The sequence below is a fragment of the Mastigoproctus giganteus genome, chromosome 14, assembly GCF_048544385.1.
Source record: "Mastigoproctus giganteus isolate SK-2022 chromosome 14, ASM4854438v1, whole genome shotgun sequence".
NCBI classification, from domain to species: domain Eukaryota; kingdom Metazoa; phylum Arthropoda; class Arachnida; order Uropygi; family Thelyphonidae; genus Mastigoproctus; species Mastigoproctus giganteus.
In genome coordinates this window covers 5,420,172-5,442,584 of record NC_143588.1, presented here as the reverse complement: position 1 = coordinate 5,442,584, position 22,413 = coordinate 5,420,172, and the positions used below count along the sequence as shown (strand labels likewise).

The 22,413-nt window shown below is 38.4% G+C and overlaps 1 protein-coding gene across 1 annotated transcript in view; it reads left to right on the top strand.

Annotated features, from left to right (window-relative positions):
• The window catches only part of LOC150074956 (uncharacterized), a 735,724-nt gene that overhangs the window by 517,365 nt on the left and 195,946 nt on the right, over positions 1-22,413 (top strand). Inside the window, exon 17 of the mRNA XM_090389002.1 lies at positions 18,949-18,979. Within this exon, the coding sequence (XP_090245128.1) occupies positions 18,949-18,979 (31 nt within the window). The remainder of the gene's footprint in view (positions 1-18,948; positions 18,980-22,413) is intronic.

Here is a 22,413-nt window from a genome sequence, read left to right as displayed (position 1 = left end):
GTTCAATGCATGATAATTAGCTGTATGTAATATTGGTGCTTGACAGTTTGGTGTAAGAGACAATATGGTGAATGACATTTCACTGTAATTGACAATTTGGTTAAAGACAATTTGTGGCTACGACAATTTGGTGTATTACACAGTGATCAGAAATTAACAAAATCAGTGAAGTAAATGTTTTAGGGAACAAGAGAAATTTTGGTAACTTAGAAAGGAGGAATGCAGAAATTTAGAAAAAAAATAAAAGAAAATAATATATTTTTTATTCATTTATTTTGTATAAAAGGATTCATGCTGATCCGTCTCATAGGCAGGTTGGAAAGTCAGTATATGCCTATTTCAGCATGACTTCATCCATATTGTAACATTTTTAATCCAGATAAGATTATTAATTATATTGTTTTAACATACCTGCACTTTTCCAGGAGCATGAATTGCTTGAGCATTGAATTCCATCACAAAGGGATGGAATTCAACCCTCAATGTTAGGTTGAACTTTTATGGGTGGGTTCTTGGTTCTCTCTCCACCTGGTAATTTAGATATTTTTATGAAGGAAACAAAGCAAACAGACAATACATCTCATGCAATTCACAGGCATTATATACAGCCACCTCATAACCTTAGTTGTTTGGTTCAAAAAAATAAATACCCTTTTTAACTACCATCCTCCATGCTAACTAAATATCTTTTGGTGTATCATCCCTAGTCAGGAATATTGAGAAATCCCACTAGCCCTGGTGAAAATGTCTTACTGGGCCAGAGTTCTTTTCCGTGTAGGGAACTCTTATGCCAATTCTGACCCTACACAATCTCCAGGAAAGCTTACTTGTCCACTTTAACCCATCCATACTAACTTCTTTCAATGGAAACTATTGTGTGGGTTGAAAACTGAACATTAAAAGATGCACATTACCCAATCATCATCCAATAATGATCTCTACTTTTGGTTTCTGGAACACACCCCCCCGTCCCATGTGTATTTCCTAAAAGATGCAACATACAAAAGTGAAAGTAAAGTGTGAATATCCCAGTCTTTAACCTGTTTTTGGAACTTTTATAATAGGATCTCTTGAAAAAAAAAGTAGCATGTACATTAACAAATGATGGTGAAGAGTGTGTTCCATCAAAAATATAAAATATCAAGAACAGTATCATGATCACTAAATTCACAATTTAGAGCATGGCATATTAAAAGTTGCATTTTCTCTCACTTTGCCATACACTGAATTCTCCCAAAGAATTTGATGACGATTCATCGAATTCTTTGGGAATTATTGTAGCCTCACCAAATTATTGTAGCCACCAATTGTCTTTCATCAAATTGTCGCACAATAAAAATGTCACATACAGCAAAATGTCATTCAGTGAATTGTCTCTTGTACTGAACTGCAAATACAGCAAATTGTTGCATACATCAAATTGTCATGCACAGAACTGTCATACAACAAATTGATGTGATCCATCCTTATAGAGTTGACATTATGAGGAACTCATTAATGTCCCTAATCATCTGCTGTAAATTGATGTTAAAAGGTTTTAAATATGAACAGTAGTTTCCCATTGCATTTTACTGGCGTCATAATTTCTGCAAAGAAAATGTAATTTAAACTGTTTGTGTTTCATATTCTGATTTATTTCTGATTTTTCAAATCAGTTGTAAAATGTTTTATGTTTATTTGGTAGGCATACCATTAACAAAACTGTGCATGGCACTTATGGCATGCACACTGCATGTTAATGTATACTGTCTGTTAATGCATGCTGCATACTGCAGGTTGCCTACTTTTAAACGAGGTCCATTAATTGTGGGGTGAATGCATCCTGTGTGACTTGCAGGAAGAAATGCTAATGAGGTCAATCAGGAAAACAATATTCTTGGTATGTGATGATATTTGGCAAGTTAAATTGAGCCCCTTGCAGTTTTTAGGTCTTCCATCATGTATATTGGGATGATCAGTGTTGACTGATGTGATGAAATAGAACCAGTGCATAATAGTAATAAATGACTCTATAAGGATGGATCACATCAATTCATTGTATGACAGTTCTGTGCATGACAATTTGATCTATGCAACAATTAGCTACATGACAATTTGCTGCATGTAACAGTTCAGTACACGACATTTCGCTGTATGGGACATGTTGGTATGCAGCACTTGAGAAACAATTGAGACACTTGAAAGACAATTGGTGGCTACAATAATTTGGTGAATATGATGACAATTCATCGAATTCTTTGGGAGAATTCAGTGTACTATCAATTGGTCATGAATGAATTAGAAAATGGTAATGTATGTGAATGAGTTGAGAAATAGTAATACATATGAATGACTAGTCGATGTGAGAATACTTGTTCCTACTAGTCATATGAAGATCGACTCCAAGATTGCAGTGTGGCACAAAACCATATAATTTGCAAACTGAAGATACCACCTTATTAGAATATCTGAAACTGAAATTTTGTATCTCTTTGCCACCAATCACGTATATAATGATTAACAATGCAGGCAACAGATAATTATCAATTACAATACATTTAGCATCTGGTTTCCTCCAAGTGTCCAACAACTCTTTAAATTTGCATAAACTCTTCAATTCTAAAAGATGAGTTATTTCAATAGTTAATAATCCTTGGTCTAAAATAGAATTTTCTTATATATGTTTAGAGCTATCCCTTTTTAATTTAAATACATGCTCTCTCTCTCTCCAAGTTTTAATACCACCTGTGAAAGGAAAGAGATTACCCCATTATTTAATTTACTCAAGACTCTCAGATTTCAAATCCTTAATTACCTCAAATGCAGATGTCTTGAGATTTTGCAACCCACAAAACTGAAGTGTGTGTGTGTGTGTGGGAGGGAAGGTGGGAGGGAATACCTCTTCATGTCAAAAACAAAACTTTTAAGACAAGTGATATTTGTCAGTGCCTCTTGTGTCTTCAGTTGTTGTTAACATATATTGCTTTCCAGCAGTACTATATCTTTCCTGTAATGGGTGGTTTCAAACCTGTGTACAGTTTTCATGCTGTGGCATAATCAAGGATTTATATAATGGAATATTTATTTTTTTCTCTCCTAAAAAAAATTCTCTAATAAACTTTTGCTATCCTTGTAGCCTGCCTACACTTGAGAGAACTTTGTATTGGATTACACAATTATTCATAAATTTCTTTAATCTCTTTTTCCTTTATTAACTGGCTTATGCTCATTCTTCCAAAATGATATCTGTAATATATTGTAGAACTTTACATTTTCCAATATTATTATCTTCCTTTAATAATAGACTATCTGCCATTTTTCATGCCAACTCATCATTATATTAGCAAAGCTTAACATCAAGATTTTTGTGCCTTCATTGTTAATGAATATCAAAAATAATAGCAGTAGTAGTGGCATGTGATGTAAGAAAGCAAGTGTATGAGCTTATGCAGCATCAGCCAAAACAAAAAAAAACATCACATTATTCCCTCCAAATGCCAGTCCAGGTCTTCTTAAAATTTATTTAACCTTTCAACTTCCACAATGACAGATGGAAGTTTGTTTCAACAATTAAACGCCCGCTGGCTAAAGGCATTTTTTCCGCACATCTATTCTACATCTCTCTTTTCTTAATTTGAATTTATGTCCCCTTAGGTTTGTAATCTGAACAAGTGGAAGGATCCCATCAGAATTCAGCGTGCTTAACCCATTCAAGGCCTTATACACCTCAATCAGATCACCGTGCAGGTGCCTAGTCTCCAGCCATTTCAATTTTCAGAACTTAAGCCTCTCCTAGTAAGAGGATCCCTTCATTCCCCTCACCAATCTTGTTGCCCTTCTCTGTACATGCTCAAGCAAATCTACATCTTTCCTAAAATGAGGCCTCCAGACCTGTATGCAGTACTCAAGGTGCGGCCTGACCTTTGCCTTATACAGAGGGACAATCACCTCCTTCTCCCTACTAGCAAAATTCTTATATATCATTGACAAAACCCCATGACCTGCCCTGGCAGCCTGTCTGCATTGCTCAGAAAACTTCATATCTGAAAGCACAATTACTCCCAGGTTTTTTTCATTTTCTACCACCTTAAGTGTAGTACCACACAGTTGGTACGTTTCTCTGTGGTTACTTTTACCCATATGCAGTACTTTGCATTTGTCAAAGTTAAACTTCAGTTGCCACTTCTTAGCCCATCTGCCCAAATTATCTAGATCCTGTTGCAGTAGCACACTACCATTACTGTCATTAACAACCCTACCAACCTTTGTATCATCTGCAAACTTCGAAACTAAGCCTGATATATCTTCATCAATATCATTGATAAATATACAAAACAACAGTGGACCCAACACCGAACCCTGGGACTCCACTAATAACATATGTTCACGTAGAGCTGCACCCATTGATTACCACCCTCTGTCTTCTCCCACTTAACCATCCTTTTATCCATTGTAGCAACTTACCCTTAATACCATTCTGCTCCAATTTGTACAGCAATCTTCAATGCGCAACAGTGTCAAAAGCTTTCCTGAAATCCAAGTATATGATATCAAAATTATTTTTTGCATCCAGTTCCTTTGTAACCACATCATAATATCCAATCAAATTTGTCAGACAAGACTTTCCCGTAACAAACCCATGCTGTGTCTGAATTATTGCTGCAGTTTTGTCTATATAATCCTGCAATGCATCTTAACCAGTGACTCCATTATTTTACGAGGAACAGAAGTTAAACTAACTGGTCTGTAATTACTCATGTCACCCTTCAATCCCCCTTTGTAAATTGGGGATACATTTGCACATCTCCAGTCCGTGGGAACCTCCCCAGAGTCCATGGATGCTCTCATAATTATGGCTAAGGGTTTGCTTAGTTGCTTTGCCGCCTCCTTTAATATAACTGGATAGATCCCATCAACCCCAGGTGCTTTTCTTATGTTTAATTTCAACAATTTCTCCTCCACTTTGCTCTCAGTTATTACAAAATCATTAAGTATCCTGCTACAATTTGATAACTTTCTGCCCTTTTCAAACCTTAATAATTCCTCATGTGTGAAGGTAGATGCAAAATACTCATTCAGTTTGCTTGTTATCTGAGCAGGATCATCAACAGTCAAATCATCGATGTCAAGTGCACCAATCAGATTTCTCCCCTTCCTTTTAGAGTTTATATAAGTAAAGAAATCCTTGCTGTTTTTCTTAGCATCTTTGCCAAGGATTTCTCGTAATCTGCCTTCGCCTGCCTAACCTCCTTTGTGACTTGATTACAGACTAGCTTATATCTGCCATAGGCTTCTGAGTCGCTTGATAATTTATATACATCCCATGCATTTTTCTTCTCTGTTACGAGTCTCTTTAGTTCATTAGATAACCATTTAGGCCTAAACCTTGAACTATATTTCTTCATAGGTGTGAAACTTTTAGTAGCATCCACGATTAATTCCTTGAATGCTTTCCACTTAGAATTTACTGTTGGTAACATCGTCAGTTGATCCTAATGTACAGAATTTAAAAACTTTCTGAGACCACTGTACTCACCTTTACGGAAGCAAAAACCCTTTCCTTTACCCCTGATGGTAATTAAATCTTTAAGTAAATCCCACATCAGTACACTATGATCACTGCCACTTAGTGGTTCCTTTATCTGCAAATTCTTAAAACATGAATGGTCACTGCTGATAACCAGATCAAGAGTATTACTCTCTCTGGATGCCTCTTGAACATGCTGCTTCAGAAAACAATCATCCAATAAATCCACAAATGTCTGACTAGTGTGTGAGTGACCAACCCACAAGTTCCAGTCAGTATCTGGGAAGTTAAAATCCCCCATTATAAGACATTCTGATTTACTAGCCCACTCTATTTCTCTGTACAACTGTTCATTGTACTCATTCGAGTCATTAGGCCTATAACACACTCCTACTCTTATTTTTCCTTTCGCAGTGCTTATGTCACATCAAACTGACTCAACAGGGCACTGTTCACATATATCAACTGGGTGCACTTCTTTTGATTTTATGTTTTTCTTAATTAACAGCATAACACCTCCTCCCGTGCTATCCTGTCTATCCTTTCTGTACACCTTGTACTCCCCAAATTCCAGTTCTGCATTCCGTATATCTGTGTGACACCACGTCTCTGCAATCCCAACAATATCCGCCTTTGATGTCTTGACCAACACTTCAAATTCATCAAATTTATTTACCAAATTTCTAGCATTGGTATACAGGCAAGCATACATGCTCTTATTCCTATTCCTAGTTACCCTAACACATCCCATATACCCACCTATTTCACGATGACTGCCATCCATCCCTGAAACCCCCCAACATCCCTCACTCCAGGTCGCTACTTATTCTAATAGAAGTTGTGCCAGAATCACCTTCACTTCTGCCTGTGGCAACTGTTAAACCAATAGTCCTTGTATCCCCCTCCCCCAAGCTAGCAGTTTTCCGACCCACTTAACACTGCCACGATAGCATCAGCAAATATTCTTGCACCCTTTCTATTTAAGTGTATCCCATCCCTCTAGAAGCAGTCTCTCCTGTTAACAAGTACAGACCAGGCTGAAAAAAATTCTATCCTTTGAGCCTTGCACAATCTTTCCAGGGCCGAATTGATCGACAAGGCTCTCATCATATACTCCCTTCTATCGTGTCTGGGCAGAATTGCAGACACTTTCAAATTCAACCCTAATTCCCGGCTTTTTTTCAACAGTGACCTGTACTTGTTAAGTAATTCTGCCGGTCTCCTACTCTTAATATCATTAGTGCCAACGTGTACAACTATATTACCTTTTGTGCCCTTAAAAGATTATATCCGCTCTACAACGTCATCAACCTTTGCCCCTGGCAGACATACCCTGGTCCTGTTCCACCTATCCTTTTTACAAAGCATGTTCCCCATTTTCCTGACAATAGGGTCACCAACAACTACTAGTTCCTGTGGGACCAGTGCATTCTGCCTTGGGGGTTGCTGCTGTGTTGCGTGATGACCAAGTGCAAGCTTTCTCGTTGATGTGGGCAGCTGAGAGCTGGATGGGCCCCTCAATTTAAATCCTTCGAGGTATCCACCCTGTCCTTCAATCTCCCATATAGGCCCATAACAACGCTGAGTTGTCGTCTGGTTTCCTTACATCGCGCACACACAAAGACATCCCCCATGGCAATATCATGTTCCGTTCCAGAGAGTTCTGTAAACATTTCAGAAGTTGCACATTTTTTTAGACTGTGATGTGTTGGAGAATTCCCCCACCACCCACCCACCCACCCCCCGAGTCACAGCACTCCTGCCACTTTGTGCCCGTTGCTTTGCTGCTCTAGTTTGGGGCATCAATTTTTAAATTAATAAGACTATGTGTGAAGTACAATATAAAATAACAATTATGTAAATAAAAAGGCAAACACTTATCGCTTTTTCGGAGCCTGTAATTCACAGCTGTAATTTTTAAAGAGAGTCAGCGCCCTCTCAAGGGTGGATGGGATCTATCCAGTCATATTAAAGAAGGCAGCAAAGGGAGTAAGCAAACCCTTAGCCATAATTATGAGAGCTTCCTTGGACTTAGGGGTGGTACCCATAGACTGGAGATGTGCAAATGTGACCTCAATTCACAAAGGAGGATCAAAGGCTGACACAAGTAATTGTAGACCTGTGAGTTTAACTTCTGTTCCAGAAAAATTAATGGAGGTACTGATTAAAGAAGGCCTCCGTAGCCGAGTGGTCATGAGCAGGAGTGCAGTGGCACACGTTCTTTGAATAGACTGCGGTTCAAGCCTCTGACTGCTAAATACGGTCGATCTGCCAATCCGCACTGGACCAGCGTGGCAGATTATGGCCCATTTCCCTCAGCATGAATTGTTGAGGAGGCTTCCATCCTGCAGTGGGTTGATAATGGCTGCAATTTATTTATTTATTTTATTTACTGATTAAAGAAGCACTGCAGGATCATCTAGAGGAATTTGATCTAGACCAATTTGATTGGATATTATATGCAGCCACAAAAGAACTGGAAGCAGGAAATAACTTTGATATTATATACTTGGATCTTAGAAAAGCTTTTGATACTGTTGCACATGGAAGACTGCTGCACAAATTTGAGCAGTGTGGAATTGTAGGCAAATTGCTGGACACTGCTCATCGTGGACTAATGTTATTAGTGGAGTCCCTCAGGGTTCAGTGTTGGGTCCATTATTGTTTTCTGTATTTATAAATAATATTGATGATGGTATATCAAGCTTAATGTCCAAATTTGCAGACGATACAAAGATTGGCAGGGTTGTTAAGGACACTACTGACACTATGCTGCTGCAACAGGATCTGGAAAGGTTGAGTAGATGGCCTGAGAAGTGGCAAATGAAGTTTAACATTGACAAATGTAAAGTACTATATATGGAAAACAGCAACCCCAGAGCAACGTATCAACTCTGTGGTACTACACTGACAGTGGAAAAGGACCTAGGGGTAATGTTGCAGGCAGATATGAAGTTCTCTGAGCACTACAGATGGTCTGTAAGGGTAGCTCATGGTGTCTTATCAATGATATACAGGAATTTTTCTAGCAGGGATAAGGAGGTGATTATTCCCTTGTATAAGGCAATGGTCAGGCCAAACCTTGAGTACTGTATACAGGTCTGATGGCCTCATTTCAAGAAGGATATAGAGCTGCTGGAACGAGTACAGAGAAGGGCAACAAGATTAGTGAATGGAACAAAGGGTTGCTCTTATGAGAAAGGTTTAAGTTTTGCAAATTACAGTGTCTGGAGACTAGGCACTGGTGGAAGTTGATAGCCTAAATAAATTTAAGGCTCGGCTGGACAGGTATTTCGTTTGAACGGAGGGGTGAAATGGGCGTGCTTTTTTTTTTTTGGCTGATGCTGCATAAGCTAGCTTTCTTGTATCATATGCCTCTACTAATGCTAATACTAATAATCTATAAGTATACGATTTATTAATCCAGTCAACAAAAATATATTCGTATACATGCAACCATTTACCGATGTCCAGGGTCATCACTAGTACAGATGGAAATTGCACTCCCGGATACCCTAATTACTAACTTTATATCTTTGTTCATATACTTTTCACATTCCTCCAACTGGGCTATAAGGCTATGTGAAGGCAGCGTGTCTATTTCTATCCTAATTCCTTACATAATCTTGCCTACAATTGAGTATATACCATAACACTACCAAGCTCTATCTTTGTAGCAAGTCACAAGATACACTGGTAGATATATATTCAATCACAAAGCCACATTTATATAGAAAAATCTCATAAATAACATATTTTTTCCCTTCTTTTTTTTAATATTTATATGTGCAACATAAAAGTAGAGATATGTGTCATACATAATTTGCAAATTTTATGCTTAATTGTTTTATAAGCTTGAAAATGGAAGTGACTAATAGCATGTAATATATTAACATATATATTTTTTAATATTTATATATATCATATATAGTCAGAATTTCTATATTTTATGTTTAATTAACATTAGCAGAGGTATATCATGTAAGAAGCAAGCTTATATAGTATTAGCCAAAAAAAATAAAAACCTTCCTGTTTTATCCATCCATTCACTCCAAATGTTTGTCTAGTTCAGCCTTGAATTTATTTAAGCTGTCAATTTCCAGACATCTATTCTACAATTCTCTTTCCTCAATTTGAATTTATGCCTCCTCAGGTGAGAATCTGAGAAGATGAACGAACCCATCAGCACTGAGCTTGCTCAAACCATTTATCATTAGCATTAGCATAGGCATATGATGCAAGAAAGCAAGCTTATTATGCAGCATCAGCCAAAAAAAAACAAAAAGAAAAAAAAAAACCTTCCTTCACCCCTCCGTTCATTTGAAATACCTGTCCAGCTGAGCCTTAAATTTATTTAGGCTATCAACCTCTACAACAAGGGATGGAAGTCTGTTCCACCAACCAACTACCCGCTGGCTAAAGGCATATTTCCGCACATCTATCCTGCATCTGTCTTTCCTCAATTTGAATTTATGCCCTCTCAGGTGATTATTCTGAGCAAGAGGCAGTATCCCCATCAGCATTGAGCATGCTCAAACCATTCAAGGCTTTGTACACCTCTATCAGATCACCTCGCTGGTGCCTAGTCTCTAGACACCACGTCTCTGATATCCCAAAAATATCCGCCTTTGATGCTTCAAGCAATACCTCAAATTCATCAAAATTATTTACAAAACTCCTAGCATTGGTGTATACGCAAGTATACATGCACCTGTTCTTTTTCTTAGCTACCCTAACACAAACCATGTGTTTACTTGTACCCCAATGACTCCCAGCAGTCTCTGAAATATCCTGCATCTTATTTTCCAGGCTGCTGCTCATTCCAATAGAAGCAGTGCAAGAATCACTTTCACCTCTGCCAGTGGCTACTGTTAATCTATTAGTCCTTGTATAAGGCAATGGTCAGGCCAACCCTTCGTTCCGTTCACTAACCTTGTTGCCCTTCTCTGTACTCGTTCCAGCAGCTCTACATCCTTCTTGAAATGAGGCCTCCAGACCTGATACAGTACTCAAGGTGTGGCCTGACCATTGCCTTATACAAGGGAATAATAACCTCTCTATCCCTGCTAGAAAAATTCCTGTATATCATTGATAAGACATGTTAATGTTAATTTATATGTATCCCATGCATTCTTCTTCTCTGCCATATTTCTCATTAGTTCATCTGACATTCATTTAGGCCTAAACCTTGAACAATATTTCTTAATTGGTATGTAAAGCCTAGTAGCTTCCAAGATAAGTCCTTTGAATGCTTCCCATTTTGAGTTTGCTGTTGGTAACATTATCAGTTGGTCCCACTGTATAGAATTTAAATACTGTCTCAGACCATCGTAGTCACCTTTACGAAAGCAATAACCCTTCCCTTTACCCCTGATGGTAGTTACCTCCTTGAATAAATCCCACTTCAGCACACTGTGATCACTGCCACCCTGTGGTTCCTGTATCTGCAGATTCTTAATGCATGCAGAATCACTACTGATAATCAAATCAAGAGTGTTGCTCCCTCTAGTTGCCTCCCGAACATGCTGATTTAGAAAACAATCATCCAATAAATCCACAAAAGCCTTGCTAGTGTGTGAGTGACCAACCCACAAATTCCATTCAATATCTGGGAAATTAAAATCCCCCATTATAAGACTCTCTGATTTACTGGCCCACTCTATTTCCCTGTACAGTTTCTTATTATACTCATCAGAGTCATTAGGTCTATAGCACACTCCTACTCTCAATTTTGATTTCCCAATGCTTATGTCACACCAAACTGACTCGACACTCCACTGTCCAGCGATGTCGACTGGCTTCACTTCCTTGGATTTTATGTGTTTCTTAACTAATCGCATAACCCCTCCTCCCTTCCTATCCTGTCTATCCTTTCTGTAGATGTTGTACCTCCCCAAATTCTAGTTCTGCATTACTTATATCTGTGTGACACCACGTCTCTGATATCCCAACAATATCCGCCTTTGATGCTTCGAGCAATACCTCAAATTCATCAAATTTATTTACCAAACTCCTAGCATTGGTGTACACGCAAGTATACATGCACCTGTTCTTTTTCTTACCTACCCTAACACAACCCATGTGTTTACTTGTACCCCAATGACTCCCAGCAGTCTCTGAAATATCCTGCATCTTATTTTCCAGGCTGCTGCTCATTCCAATAGAAGCAGTGCAATAATCACTTTCACCTCTGCCAGTGGCTACTGTTAATCTATTAGTCCTTGTATCCCCCCAATCTAGAAGTTTTCCGACTCACCTAACACTGCCTCGATAGCATATAAATACTTAATATATTAATTATATACTTATACTTAATATATTAATATAAATATACTTAATATATTAATAAATAAATAAAATATAAATACATATAAGCATTTAAATACTTATACACCTCAATCAGTTCACCTCACAGGTGCCTAGTCTCTAGATCCTGCAATTTTCTGAACTTAAGCCTATCTTGGTAACAGCAACCCTTTGTTCCACTCACTAATCTCGTTGTACTTCTCTGTACTCATTCTAAGTAGTTCAATAACTTTCCTAAAATAAGACCTCCCGACCTGTACTCAAGGTGTGGCCTGACCATTGATTTATACAAGGGAATAAACACCTCCTTATCTCTACTAGCAAAATTCCTATATATTATTGATAAGACTCCATGCACCCTGTCTCCACTGCAGAGAAAACTTCATATCTGACTGCACAATAATCCCCAGGTCTTTTTCATTCTCCGCTACACTGAGTATAGTACTGCGCAGTTGGTATGTCACTCTGGGGTTACTGCTACCCATATGAAGTACCTTGCATTTGTCAATGTTAAACTTCAGTTGCCACCTCTCAGCCTATCTGCTCAACTTTTCTAGATCCTGTTGCAGTAGTGTACCATCCTTATTGTCATTGACAACCCTACCAACTATGTATCATCTGCAAACTTGGTCATTAAACCTGATATACCTTCATCAGTCATTGATAAATACAGAAAACAACAATGCTCCCAACACGGACCCCTGGGTAACTCCACTAATAACATTATTGGAGGGCGCTGAATCTCTTTAAAAGTTACAGCTGTCAGTTACAGGCTCCGCAAAAACGATAAGTGTTTGCCTTTTATTTACATGATTGTTATTTTATATTCTGCTAAATACGTAGTCTTATAGTTATAGTTACGCTGGTTATTTTTTATTTTAATTTAGATAAAGAGTTTTTGTGGATTTTACTTACGATAGGTAACACCGTTATTTCGTTCGAATCTTGCAGCCATTGTTTTTGTATATAGTGGTAGGGAATTCAAATTTTTTAATTGAGGTAGCTAGGTAGCTCTAGCGCATAATTATATAGTAATACGCTTCACTGTTTCTATTTAATAGTTTCTATTCAAATACTATTGACATTTAATTTATTGATTTTATTAATTTAAACTATCATGCCCCAGACTAGAGCATTAAAGCAACGGGCACAAAGTGGCAGGAGTGCTGTGACTCAGGGGAGAACTGAGGGGGGGCGATTCTCCGACGCATCACAGCCTAAAAATATGTGCAACTTGTGAACTGTTTGCCGAACTCTCTGGAACGGAACATGATATTGCCATGGGGGATGTCTTTGTGTGTGCGCGCGATGTAAGGAGTGTAAGGAAATCAGGCGACAACTCAGCGTTGTTATGGGCCTATATGAGAGTTTGAAGGACAGGGTGGATGCTCTCGAAAGATCTATATTGAGGGGCCCATCAGGCTCTCAGCTGCCCACATCAACGCCAGAGCTTGCACTTGGTCATCATGCAACACAGCGGCAACCCCCAAGGCAGAATACACTGGTCCCACAGGAACTAGTAGTTGTTGGTGACTCTATTGTCAGGGAAATGGGGAACATGCTTTGTAAAAAGGATAGGTGAAACAGGACCAGGGTATGTCTGCCAGGGGCAAAGGTTGATGACGTTGTAGAGCGGATATCATCTTTCAAGGGCACAAAAGGTGATGTACTTGTACACGTTGGCACTAATGATATTAAGAGTAGGAGACCGGCAGAATTACTCAACAAGTACAGGTCACTGTTGAAAAAAAGCCGTGAAATAGGGTTGAATTTGAAAGTGTGTGCAATTCTGCCCAGACACGATAGGAGGGAGTACATGATGAGAGCCTTGTCGATCAATTCGGCCCTGGAAAGATTGTGCAAGGATCAAGGGATAGAATTTTTTTCAGCCTAGTCTGTACTTGTTAACAGCTTGGGGGGATACAAAGACTAATAGTTTAACAGTAACCGCAGGCAGAGGTGAAGGTGATTCTTGCACAACTTCTATTAGAATAAGAAGCTACCTGGAGCGAGGGGTGTTGGGGGTTTCAGGGACGGATAGCAGTCATCATGGAATAGGTGGGTATATGGGATGTGTTAAGGTAACAAGGAATAGGCATAGGAGCATGTATGCTTGCATGTATACCAATGCTAGAAGTATAGTAAATAATTTTGATGAATTTGAAGTGTTCGTCAAGACATCAAAGGCGGATATTGTTGAGATAGCAGAGACGTGGTGTCACAAAGATATAAGGAATGCAGAACTGGAATTTGGGGAGTACAATGTGTACAGAAAGGATAGACAGGACAGAAAGGGAGGAGGTGTTATGCTGTTAATTAAGAAAAACATAAAATCAAAGGAAATGCACCCAGTTAATATAGATGAACAGTGCACTGTTGAGTCAGTTTGGTGTCACATAAGTACTGCGAAAGCAAAAATAAGAGTAGGAGTGTGTTATAGGCCTAATGACTTGAATGAGTACAATGAAGAATTGTACAGAGAAATAGAGTGGGCCAGTAAATCAGAATGTCTTATAATGGGGGATTTTAACTTCCCAGATATTGACTGGAACTTGTGGCTTGGTCACTCACACACTAGTCAGACTTTTGTGGATTTATTGGATGATTGTTTTCTGCAGCAGCATGTTTGAGAAGCAACCAGAGAAAGTAATACTCTTGATCTGGTTATCAGCAGTGATCATTCGTGTATTAAGAATTTGCAGATAAAGGAACCACTAGGTGGCAGTGATAACAGTGTGCTGAAGTGGGATTTACTCAAAGAGGTAACTACCATCAGGGGTAAAGGAAAGGGTTTTTGCTTCCATAAAGGGGAGTACAGTGGTCTCAGACAGTTTTTAAATTCTGTACAGTGGGATCAACTGACGATGTTACAAACAGTAAATTCTAAGTGGGACGCATTCAAGGAATTAATCGTGGAAGCTACTAGACTTTTCATACTGATTAAGAAATATTGTTCAACGTTTAGGCCTAAATGGTTATCAAACGAACTAATGAGACTCGTGACAGAGAAGAAAAATGCATGGGATGCATATAAATTATCAGGTGACGCAGAAGCCTGTGGTAGATATAAGCTAGGCTGTAATCAGGTCACAAAGGACGTTCGGCAGGCGAAGGTGGACTACGAGAAATCTATGGCAAAAGATGCTAAGAAAAACAGCAAGGATTTCTTTACTTATATAAACTCTAAAAGGAAGGGGATGAATATGATTGGTCCACTTGACATCGATGGTTCGACTGTTGATGATCCTGCTCAGATAGCAAACAAACTGAATGAGTATTTTGCACCTACATTCACACGTGAGGAATTATTACAGTTTGAAAATGGAAGAAGGTTATCAAATTGTAGCAGTGTGCTTAATGATTTTGTAATAACTGCGAGCAAAGTGGAGGAGAAATTGTTGAAGTTAAACATAAGAAAGGCACCTGGTGTGGATGGTATCTATCCAGTTATATTAAAGGAGGCGGCAAGGCAACTAAGCAAACCCTTAGCCATAATTATGAGAGCATCCTTGGATTCAGGGGAGGTTCCCACTGACTGGAGATGTGCAAATGTATCCCTAATTCACAAAGGTGGATCGAAGGGTGACACGAGTAATTACAGACCAGTTAGTTTAACTTCTGTTCCGGGAAAAATAATGGAGTCACTGGTTAAAGATGCATTGCAGGATCATCTAGACAAGACTGCTGCAATAATTCAGACACAGCATGGGTTTGTTAAGGGAAAGTCTTGTCTGACAAATTTGATTGGTTATTATGATGTGGTTACAAAGGAACTGGATGCAAAAAATAATTTTGATATCATATACTTGGATTTCAGGAAAGCTTTTGACACTGTTGCGCATGGAAGACTACTGTACAAATTGGAGCAGAATGGTATTAAGGGTAAGTTGCTACAATGGATAAAAGGATGGTTAAGTGGGAGAAGACAGAGGGTGGTAATCAATGGGTGCTGCTCTTCGTGGACTAATGTTATTAGTGGAGTCCCACAGAGTTCGGTGTTGGGTCCACTGTTGTTTTGTATATTTATCAATGATATTGATGAAGGTATATCAGGCTTAATGTCGAAGTTTGCAGATGACACAAAGGTTGGCAGGGTTGTTAATGACAGTCATGGCAGTGTGCTACTGCAACAGGATCTAGATAATTTGGGCAGATGGGCTAAGAAGTGGCAACTGAAGTTAACCTTGACAAATGCAAAGTACTGCACATGGGTAGAAGTAACCCCAGAGAAATGTACCAACTGTGTGGTACTACACTTAAGGTGGTAGAAAATGAAAAAGACCTGGGAGTAATTGTGCAGTCAGATATGAAGTTTTCTGAGCAATTCAGACAGGCTGCTAGGGCAGGTCATGGAGTTTTGTCAATGATATATAGGAATTTTGCTAGCAGGGAAAAGGCGGTGATTGTCCCTCTGTATAAGGCAATGGTCAGGCCACGCCTTGAGTACTGCGTACAGGTCTGGAGGCCTCATTTTAGGAAGGATGTAGATTTGCTTGAGCGTGTACAGAAAAGAGCAACGTGATTGGTGAGGGGAATGAAGGGATCCTTTTACCAAGAGAGGCTTAAGTTCTGCAAATTGCAGTGGCTGGAGACTAGGCACCTGCGTGGTGATCTGATTGAGGTCTATAAGGCCTTAAATGGGTTTAGCATGCTGAATTCTGATGGGATCCTTCCACTTGTTCAGATTATGAACCTACGGGGACATAAATTCAAATTAAGAAAGGACAGATGTAGAATAGATGTGCGGAAATTTGCCTTTAGCCAGCGGGTGTTTAATTGCTGGAACAAACTTCCATCTTTCGTTGTGGAAGTTGATAGGTTAAATAAATTTAAGGAGGAACTGGACAGGCATTTGGAGGGAATGGTGTGATTTTTTTTTTTTTTTGGCTGATGCTGCATAAGCTCCTACACTTGCTTTCTTGCATCACATGCCACTACTACTATTAGTCCATGAAGAGCAGTGTCCATCGATTACCACTTTCTGTCTTCTTTTATACATTTTAGCAACTTGCCGTGAATGCCATATTGCTCCAACTTGTACAGTAGTTCTGTGTATGTTACAGTATCAAAAGCTTTCCAAATCTAAGTATATGATATCAAAATTATATTTTGCATCCATTTCCTTTGTGACCACATCACAGTATCCAATAAAATTTGTCAGACAGGAGTTCCCCTTAACAAACCCATGCTGTGTCTGAACCATTACTGCAGTCTTCTCTAGGTAATCCTGCATCACTTCATTAACCAATGACTCTGTTATTTTCCCTGGAATAGAAGTTAAACTAGGCAGGTCTGTAATTACTTGTGTCACCTTTCAATCTCCCATTTTGAATTAGGGATATATTTGCACATCTCCAGTCCATGGGGGACCTCTCCCGAGTCCATAAATGCCCTCATAATCATGGCTGAGGACCTGCTTATTTCCTTTGCCACCTCCTTTAATATAACTGGATTGATCCCATTCACCCCAGGTGCCTTCATTATGTTTAAATTCAGCAATTTCTCCTCCACTTTGCTTTCAGTTATCACAAAATCATTTAACTTCTTGTTAGAATTTGATAAACTTCTGGCCTCCACTTCCCTATAGCATTCCTCATGTGTAAATGTAGATGCCAAATGCTTATTCAATTTGTCAGATACCTGAGCAGAATCCTCAACAATCGAACCATCAATATCAAGTGGATCAATGTAATTCATCCTCTTCCTTCTAGAGCTTACATTTTATTTATTATTAGTTTTTATTTAGTTTTTATTTTATTTTTATTTATTTAGTTATTATTATTATTATTATTTGGTTTTTATCAGCATTAGCAACTAAGGCCATATTGCTCCGGGGATATGTGGTGGTTACTCCCTGACCTTTCCGCATCCTCCATATTTGGTGGTCATGGGCTCGAACCCCGGTCTAATCAAGAAGTGTGTGCTATGCACTGCTGCTGCTCCTGCCCACCTGGCTACGGAGGCACTGCTTACATAAGTAAAAAAGTCTTTACTGTTTTTCTTTGCATCCTTTGCCAAAGAATTCTCATACTCTGCCTTTCCTTGCCTAGGTCCTTTGTGACTTGATTACAGACTACCTTATATCTATCATAGGCATTTTTTCTTGTGATAATTTATACACTTCCCATGCATTTTTCTTCTCTGCCACAAGTCTCATTAGTTCATCTGACATTCATTTAGGCGTAATCCTTGAACAGTATTTCTTAATTAGCATGAAAAGCATAGTAGCTTTGAAGATTAATTCCTTGAATGCTTCCCATTTAGAATTTGCTGTTGGTAACATCATCAGTTGGTCTCACTGTATACTATTTAAAAACTCTCTGAGACCACTGTAGTTGCCTTTACAAAAGCAAAAGCCCTTTACCCCTGAAAGAAGTTACATCTTAGAGTAAATCGTATCGCAGTATAATGCGATCTCTGCCACTCAGTGGTTCCTTTATCTGCAGATTCTTAATGCATGGGTAATCATTGCTGATTATCAGATTAAGAGTATTACTCCCTCTGTTTTCTGCCTCTCAAACTTAATGGTTTTATAAACTTGAAAATCGAAATAACGATTAGTTTCATGTATATAACTTTTTATAGCAGAATTAATAAAAGTTTTATTTGATTGAAAATAACAGGCGCAGAAAGCATAAAAGGTGCAGAAGGTGTTTATATTTTCAAATCTTTTTCTTTAAATGATTAAAAAAATTGCAGTTTAATAAGTGTCACAGTTAAAAAAAAAAAAAAAAAAGAAAAGAAAGTTGGTCACTTGCCAGGTGCCATGTGATTGGCTTTTTATGAGAGTTATTTATTTTTCTTCCAAATAAATTAGGTACAATTCTGCTGCATTAAAATATAATATCTTTCAGTTTTATTTAAGTGGTATTAAATGGCTTTTCTTATTCTGCCTAATTAGTGTTTTTAATTGATTTCTATCATGCTATTATTTTTATAACAAATCTTTAAAGGGGGAGGGAAAGAAATGTTTTTCAATATATGGTAATCTATTAATCCTCATTTTGGAAATACCGTTATTTAAAATTATTTATATGGCAAATTAATTTTATAATCCTGACCTAAAAATTCTCATATCAAGATTTTTAAATGAAATGTAAACTACAAAACAGAGTGTTATTTCCTTAATTTTGTAGGATGGACAGTCTTAGTGAGCAGGAAATTAAGGTATGTACAAAATTGCACATGTTTATATAATGTCCATGTATTTTAATTGAAGTTATATTTATAACGTCAAGTTCATGTGTAACTTTTAAATGGTAATGTGCAAAACAATATATATATATATATATCATTCAGGAAGTGGTGCACAGAGTGCAAATCTAAATTAAATTCTTGCCTTCTTTAACTAACATTTCAATAGCCTTATAACACTAATGTATACAATTAAAACAATCAAAATGATATAACTAAACATTTCAGTAGAAATGTATTTAGTTAAAAAGTATTAAAAATAAATAAGAATGAGGCTAAAAATACAGGTGCTTACAACATCGATATGATCCATTTCTCAGCTATAAGAATTTTGATTAAAGTAGTGAGTATTTATAGCTATGATTCGGGATGACAGGAAATTAAAATGTTGTTTGTATACATATCTTTGTGGAGAAGTTAGAAAAGGGAAAATGGCAGGAGGAATAATGAAGCAATATTACAAAAAAAAAAGGCTATAAAGGAAAAAAGGGATGGAAGAGAAAAAAAAATTATAAAACACAGAAAGTGAGTAATCAAACCTTAAATGATCCAAGGACTTATAGGACACTCTCTCTCTCTTTCTCTTGGATCATTCCGAAGGACGGGAGGGTTGTTAAGAGGTGGGGCGGGCCAGGGGCAGCAGATGCATTGCAGGATTATCTATTATTATTATTATTATTAATATCCATATGATGCAAGGAAGCCTGAGGCTTATGCTGCACCAGGAAAAAAAAAAAAAAAAAAAAGTTCCCGAGTAACCCTGAGAGAGAGAGAGTCAAAAGTAGAAGGGAATCACCAAGAAAGAGAAGAATGATGATATCCAGCTCAGGACCCTGGGTGTGCCAAGCCCATACTCACCAGATGTGAGCCCCCGAGCTTTTGACACTGTTGCGCATGGAAGACTATTGTACAAATTGGAGCAGAATGGTATTAAGGGTAAGTTGCTACAATGGATAAAAGGATGGTTAAGTGCTAGAAGACAGAGGGTGGTAATCAATGGGTGCTGCTCTTCTTGGACTAATGTTATTAGTGGAGTCCCACAGGGTTCGGTGTTAGGTCCACTGTTGTTTTGTATATTTATCAATGATATTGATGAAGGTATATCAGGCTTAATGTCGAAGTTTGCAGATGATACAAAGGTTGGCAGGGTTGTTAATGACAGTAATGGCAGTGTGCTACTGCAATAGGATCTAGATAATTTGGGCAGATGGGCTAAGAAGTGGCAACTGAAGTTTAACCTTGACAAATGCAAAGTACTACATATGGGTAGAAGTAACCCCAGAGAAACGTACCAACTGTGTGGTACTACACTTAAGGTGGTAGAAAATGAAAAAGACCTGGGAGTAATTGTGCAGGCAGATATGAAGTTTTCTGAGCAATGCAGACAGGCTGCCAGGGCAGGTCATGGAGTTTTGTCAATGATATATAGGAATTTTGCTAGCAGGGAAAAGGAGGTGATTATCCCTCTGTATAAGGCAATGGTCAGGCCACAGCTTGAGTACTGCGTACAGGTCTGGAGGCCTCATTTTAGGAAGGATGTAGATTTACTTGAGCGTGTACAGAGAAGGGCAACAAGATTGGTGAGGAGAATGAAGGGATCCTCTTACCAAGAGAGGCTTAAGTTCTGCAAATTGCAGTGGCTGGAGACTAGGCACCTGCGCGGTGATCTGATTGAGGTATATAAGGCCTTGAATGGGTTGAGCATGCTGAATTCTGATGGGATCCTTCCACTTGTTCAGATTACGAACCTAAGGGGGCATAAATTCAAATTAAGAAAGGACAGATGTAGAATAGATGTGCGGAAATTTTCCTTTAGCCAGCGGGTGGTTAATTGCTGGAACAAACTTCCATCTGTCGTTGTGGAAGTTGATAGGTTAAATAAATTTAAGGAGGAACTGGACAGGCATTTGGAGGGAATGGTGTGATTTTTTTTTTTTTTTTTTTTGGCTGATGCTGCATAAGCTCATACATTTGCTTTCTTGCATCACATGCCACTACTACTACTACTAGCCCACCTTATTTTAATGACGCCAACATGAGATGTATACATGCCATATCATTTCTATTAAAGTTGTATCTGCTGCTGCTTATATGGGTAAGTCAAACCAGCATGTTCCCAGTTGAAGAATTTCTCCCAGTAATCTCAGAAATCTTCATGGAAGTCACATTTCTGGAGAACTCATTTCATTTTTTTCATTTCCTTTCATTTTTGCAGTGTGAGCATACCCTGCTGATCAATGCATTAATGCTGTTGTTTTGATACAAGCAAGCATTACATAAATTATAGTCGATAGAACACAAATTTATGATTTACACAGGCACAGGCCTGTTCTTCTTATCATTACATCTAAGACAGTAGAGGCATAGTCTTTAGTCACTTCTTAAGTGCATTTTAAGAAATTTTAGCAACTACTTGGTCCTTGAGGCTGTCAAAGACATTTTCTCAGGTATGCCAAGCTGGGCTTGCTACCTGGGAGTCTTAGACACTGATGGAACTGATATTTGGGTGACATTCGAGTCAAGTAGACCTAATTTTGGCAAAGTCTGGTTAGGCTCTGACTGCAAAATTCTCTACTTGCACCTTCATGATGGTGGGATTGTTAGTAACCATGGGTACAACCCCCATGTGCAAGTCCTGAAGTACGGCACCTGGTGTACTGGAGGTGACCACCCAGCTGCCAACCAAAGTAAGCAGGGCTAAAGGTGTGGCACCCACACCACCACCACTGGCAAGTACTCTCATCAACCGGTTTTATATCACCACTTTGCTTATTGGATGCTTGAAGTGATGGAACCCATGTTAAGTCTCCAGAGAAAAGCTCTGGCAACACAAATCTCTTCCATCATGCAGTATGATTGATATATTTTGATCTGACATCATGGTGAGATCCAATCTTCCTTACATTTTGAGGGTACAGCTCTAAATTGGTGTTCACAGGCTGGCTGCTAGATAGTCCACCAGACCAAACCTATTGGTAACTCTCTATGAGCTTCCAAATCAGCTAGTGTATATTCTCGCTGCCTCTGCACTGCCCGATGGTGACTGGAAGTCCAAGTAGTCTATATGCAGGGGGAATTATCGAGGCCATGTTATGTCAAGGAGCTGGATATATTCTTGCCATGTGTACGCCATATCAAAATATTTCATTACTTCATACAGCATGTCTTCCCAACCTTTTCTTACTACTGAATGCATCATGAATAGTAAAACTCATAGAACAAATAGATAGTTTAAGATAGGTAAATTATTTTATTTGAAAAAAAATCTAAACTTCTCAAACACTTTCTCGTTAATTTCACGAATATATGTAGTCTCGGTTCCAAACTCAATGATATCCATTTCCACTTACAGTCTGCCAAACACCATATACCTTTTCTGACAGAACCCCAATTATTGGTTGATTCAA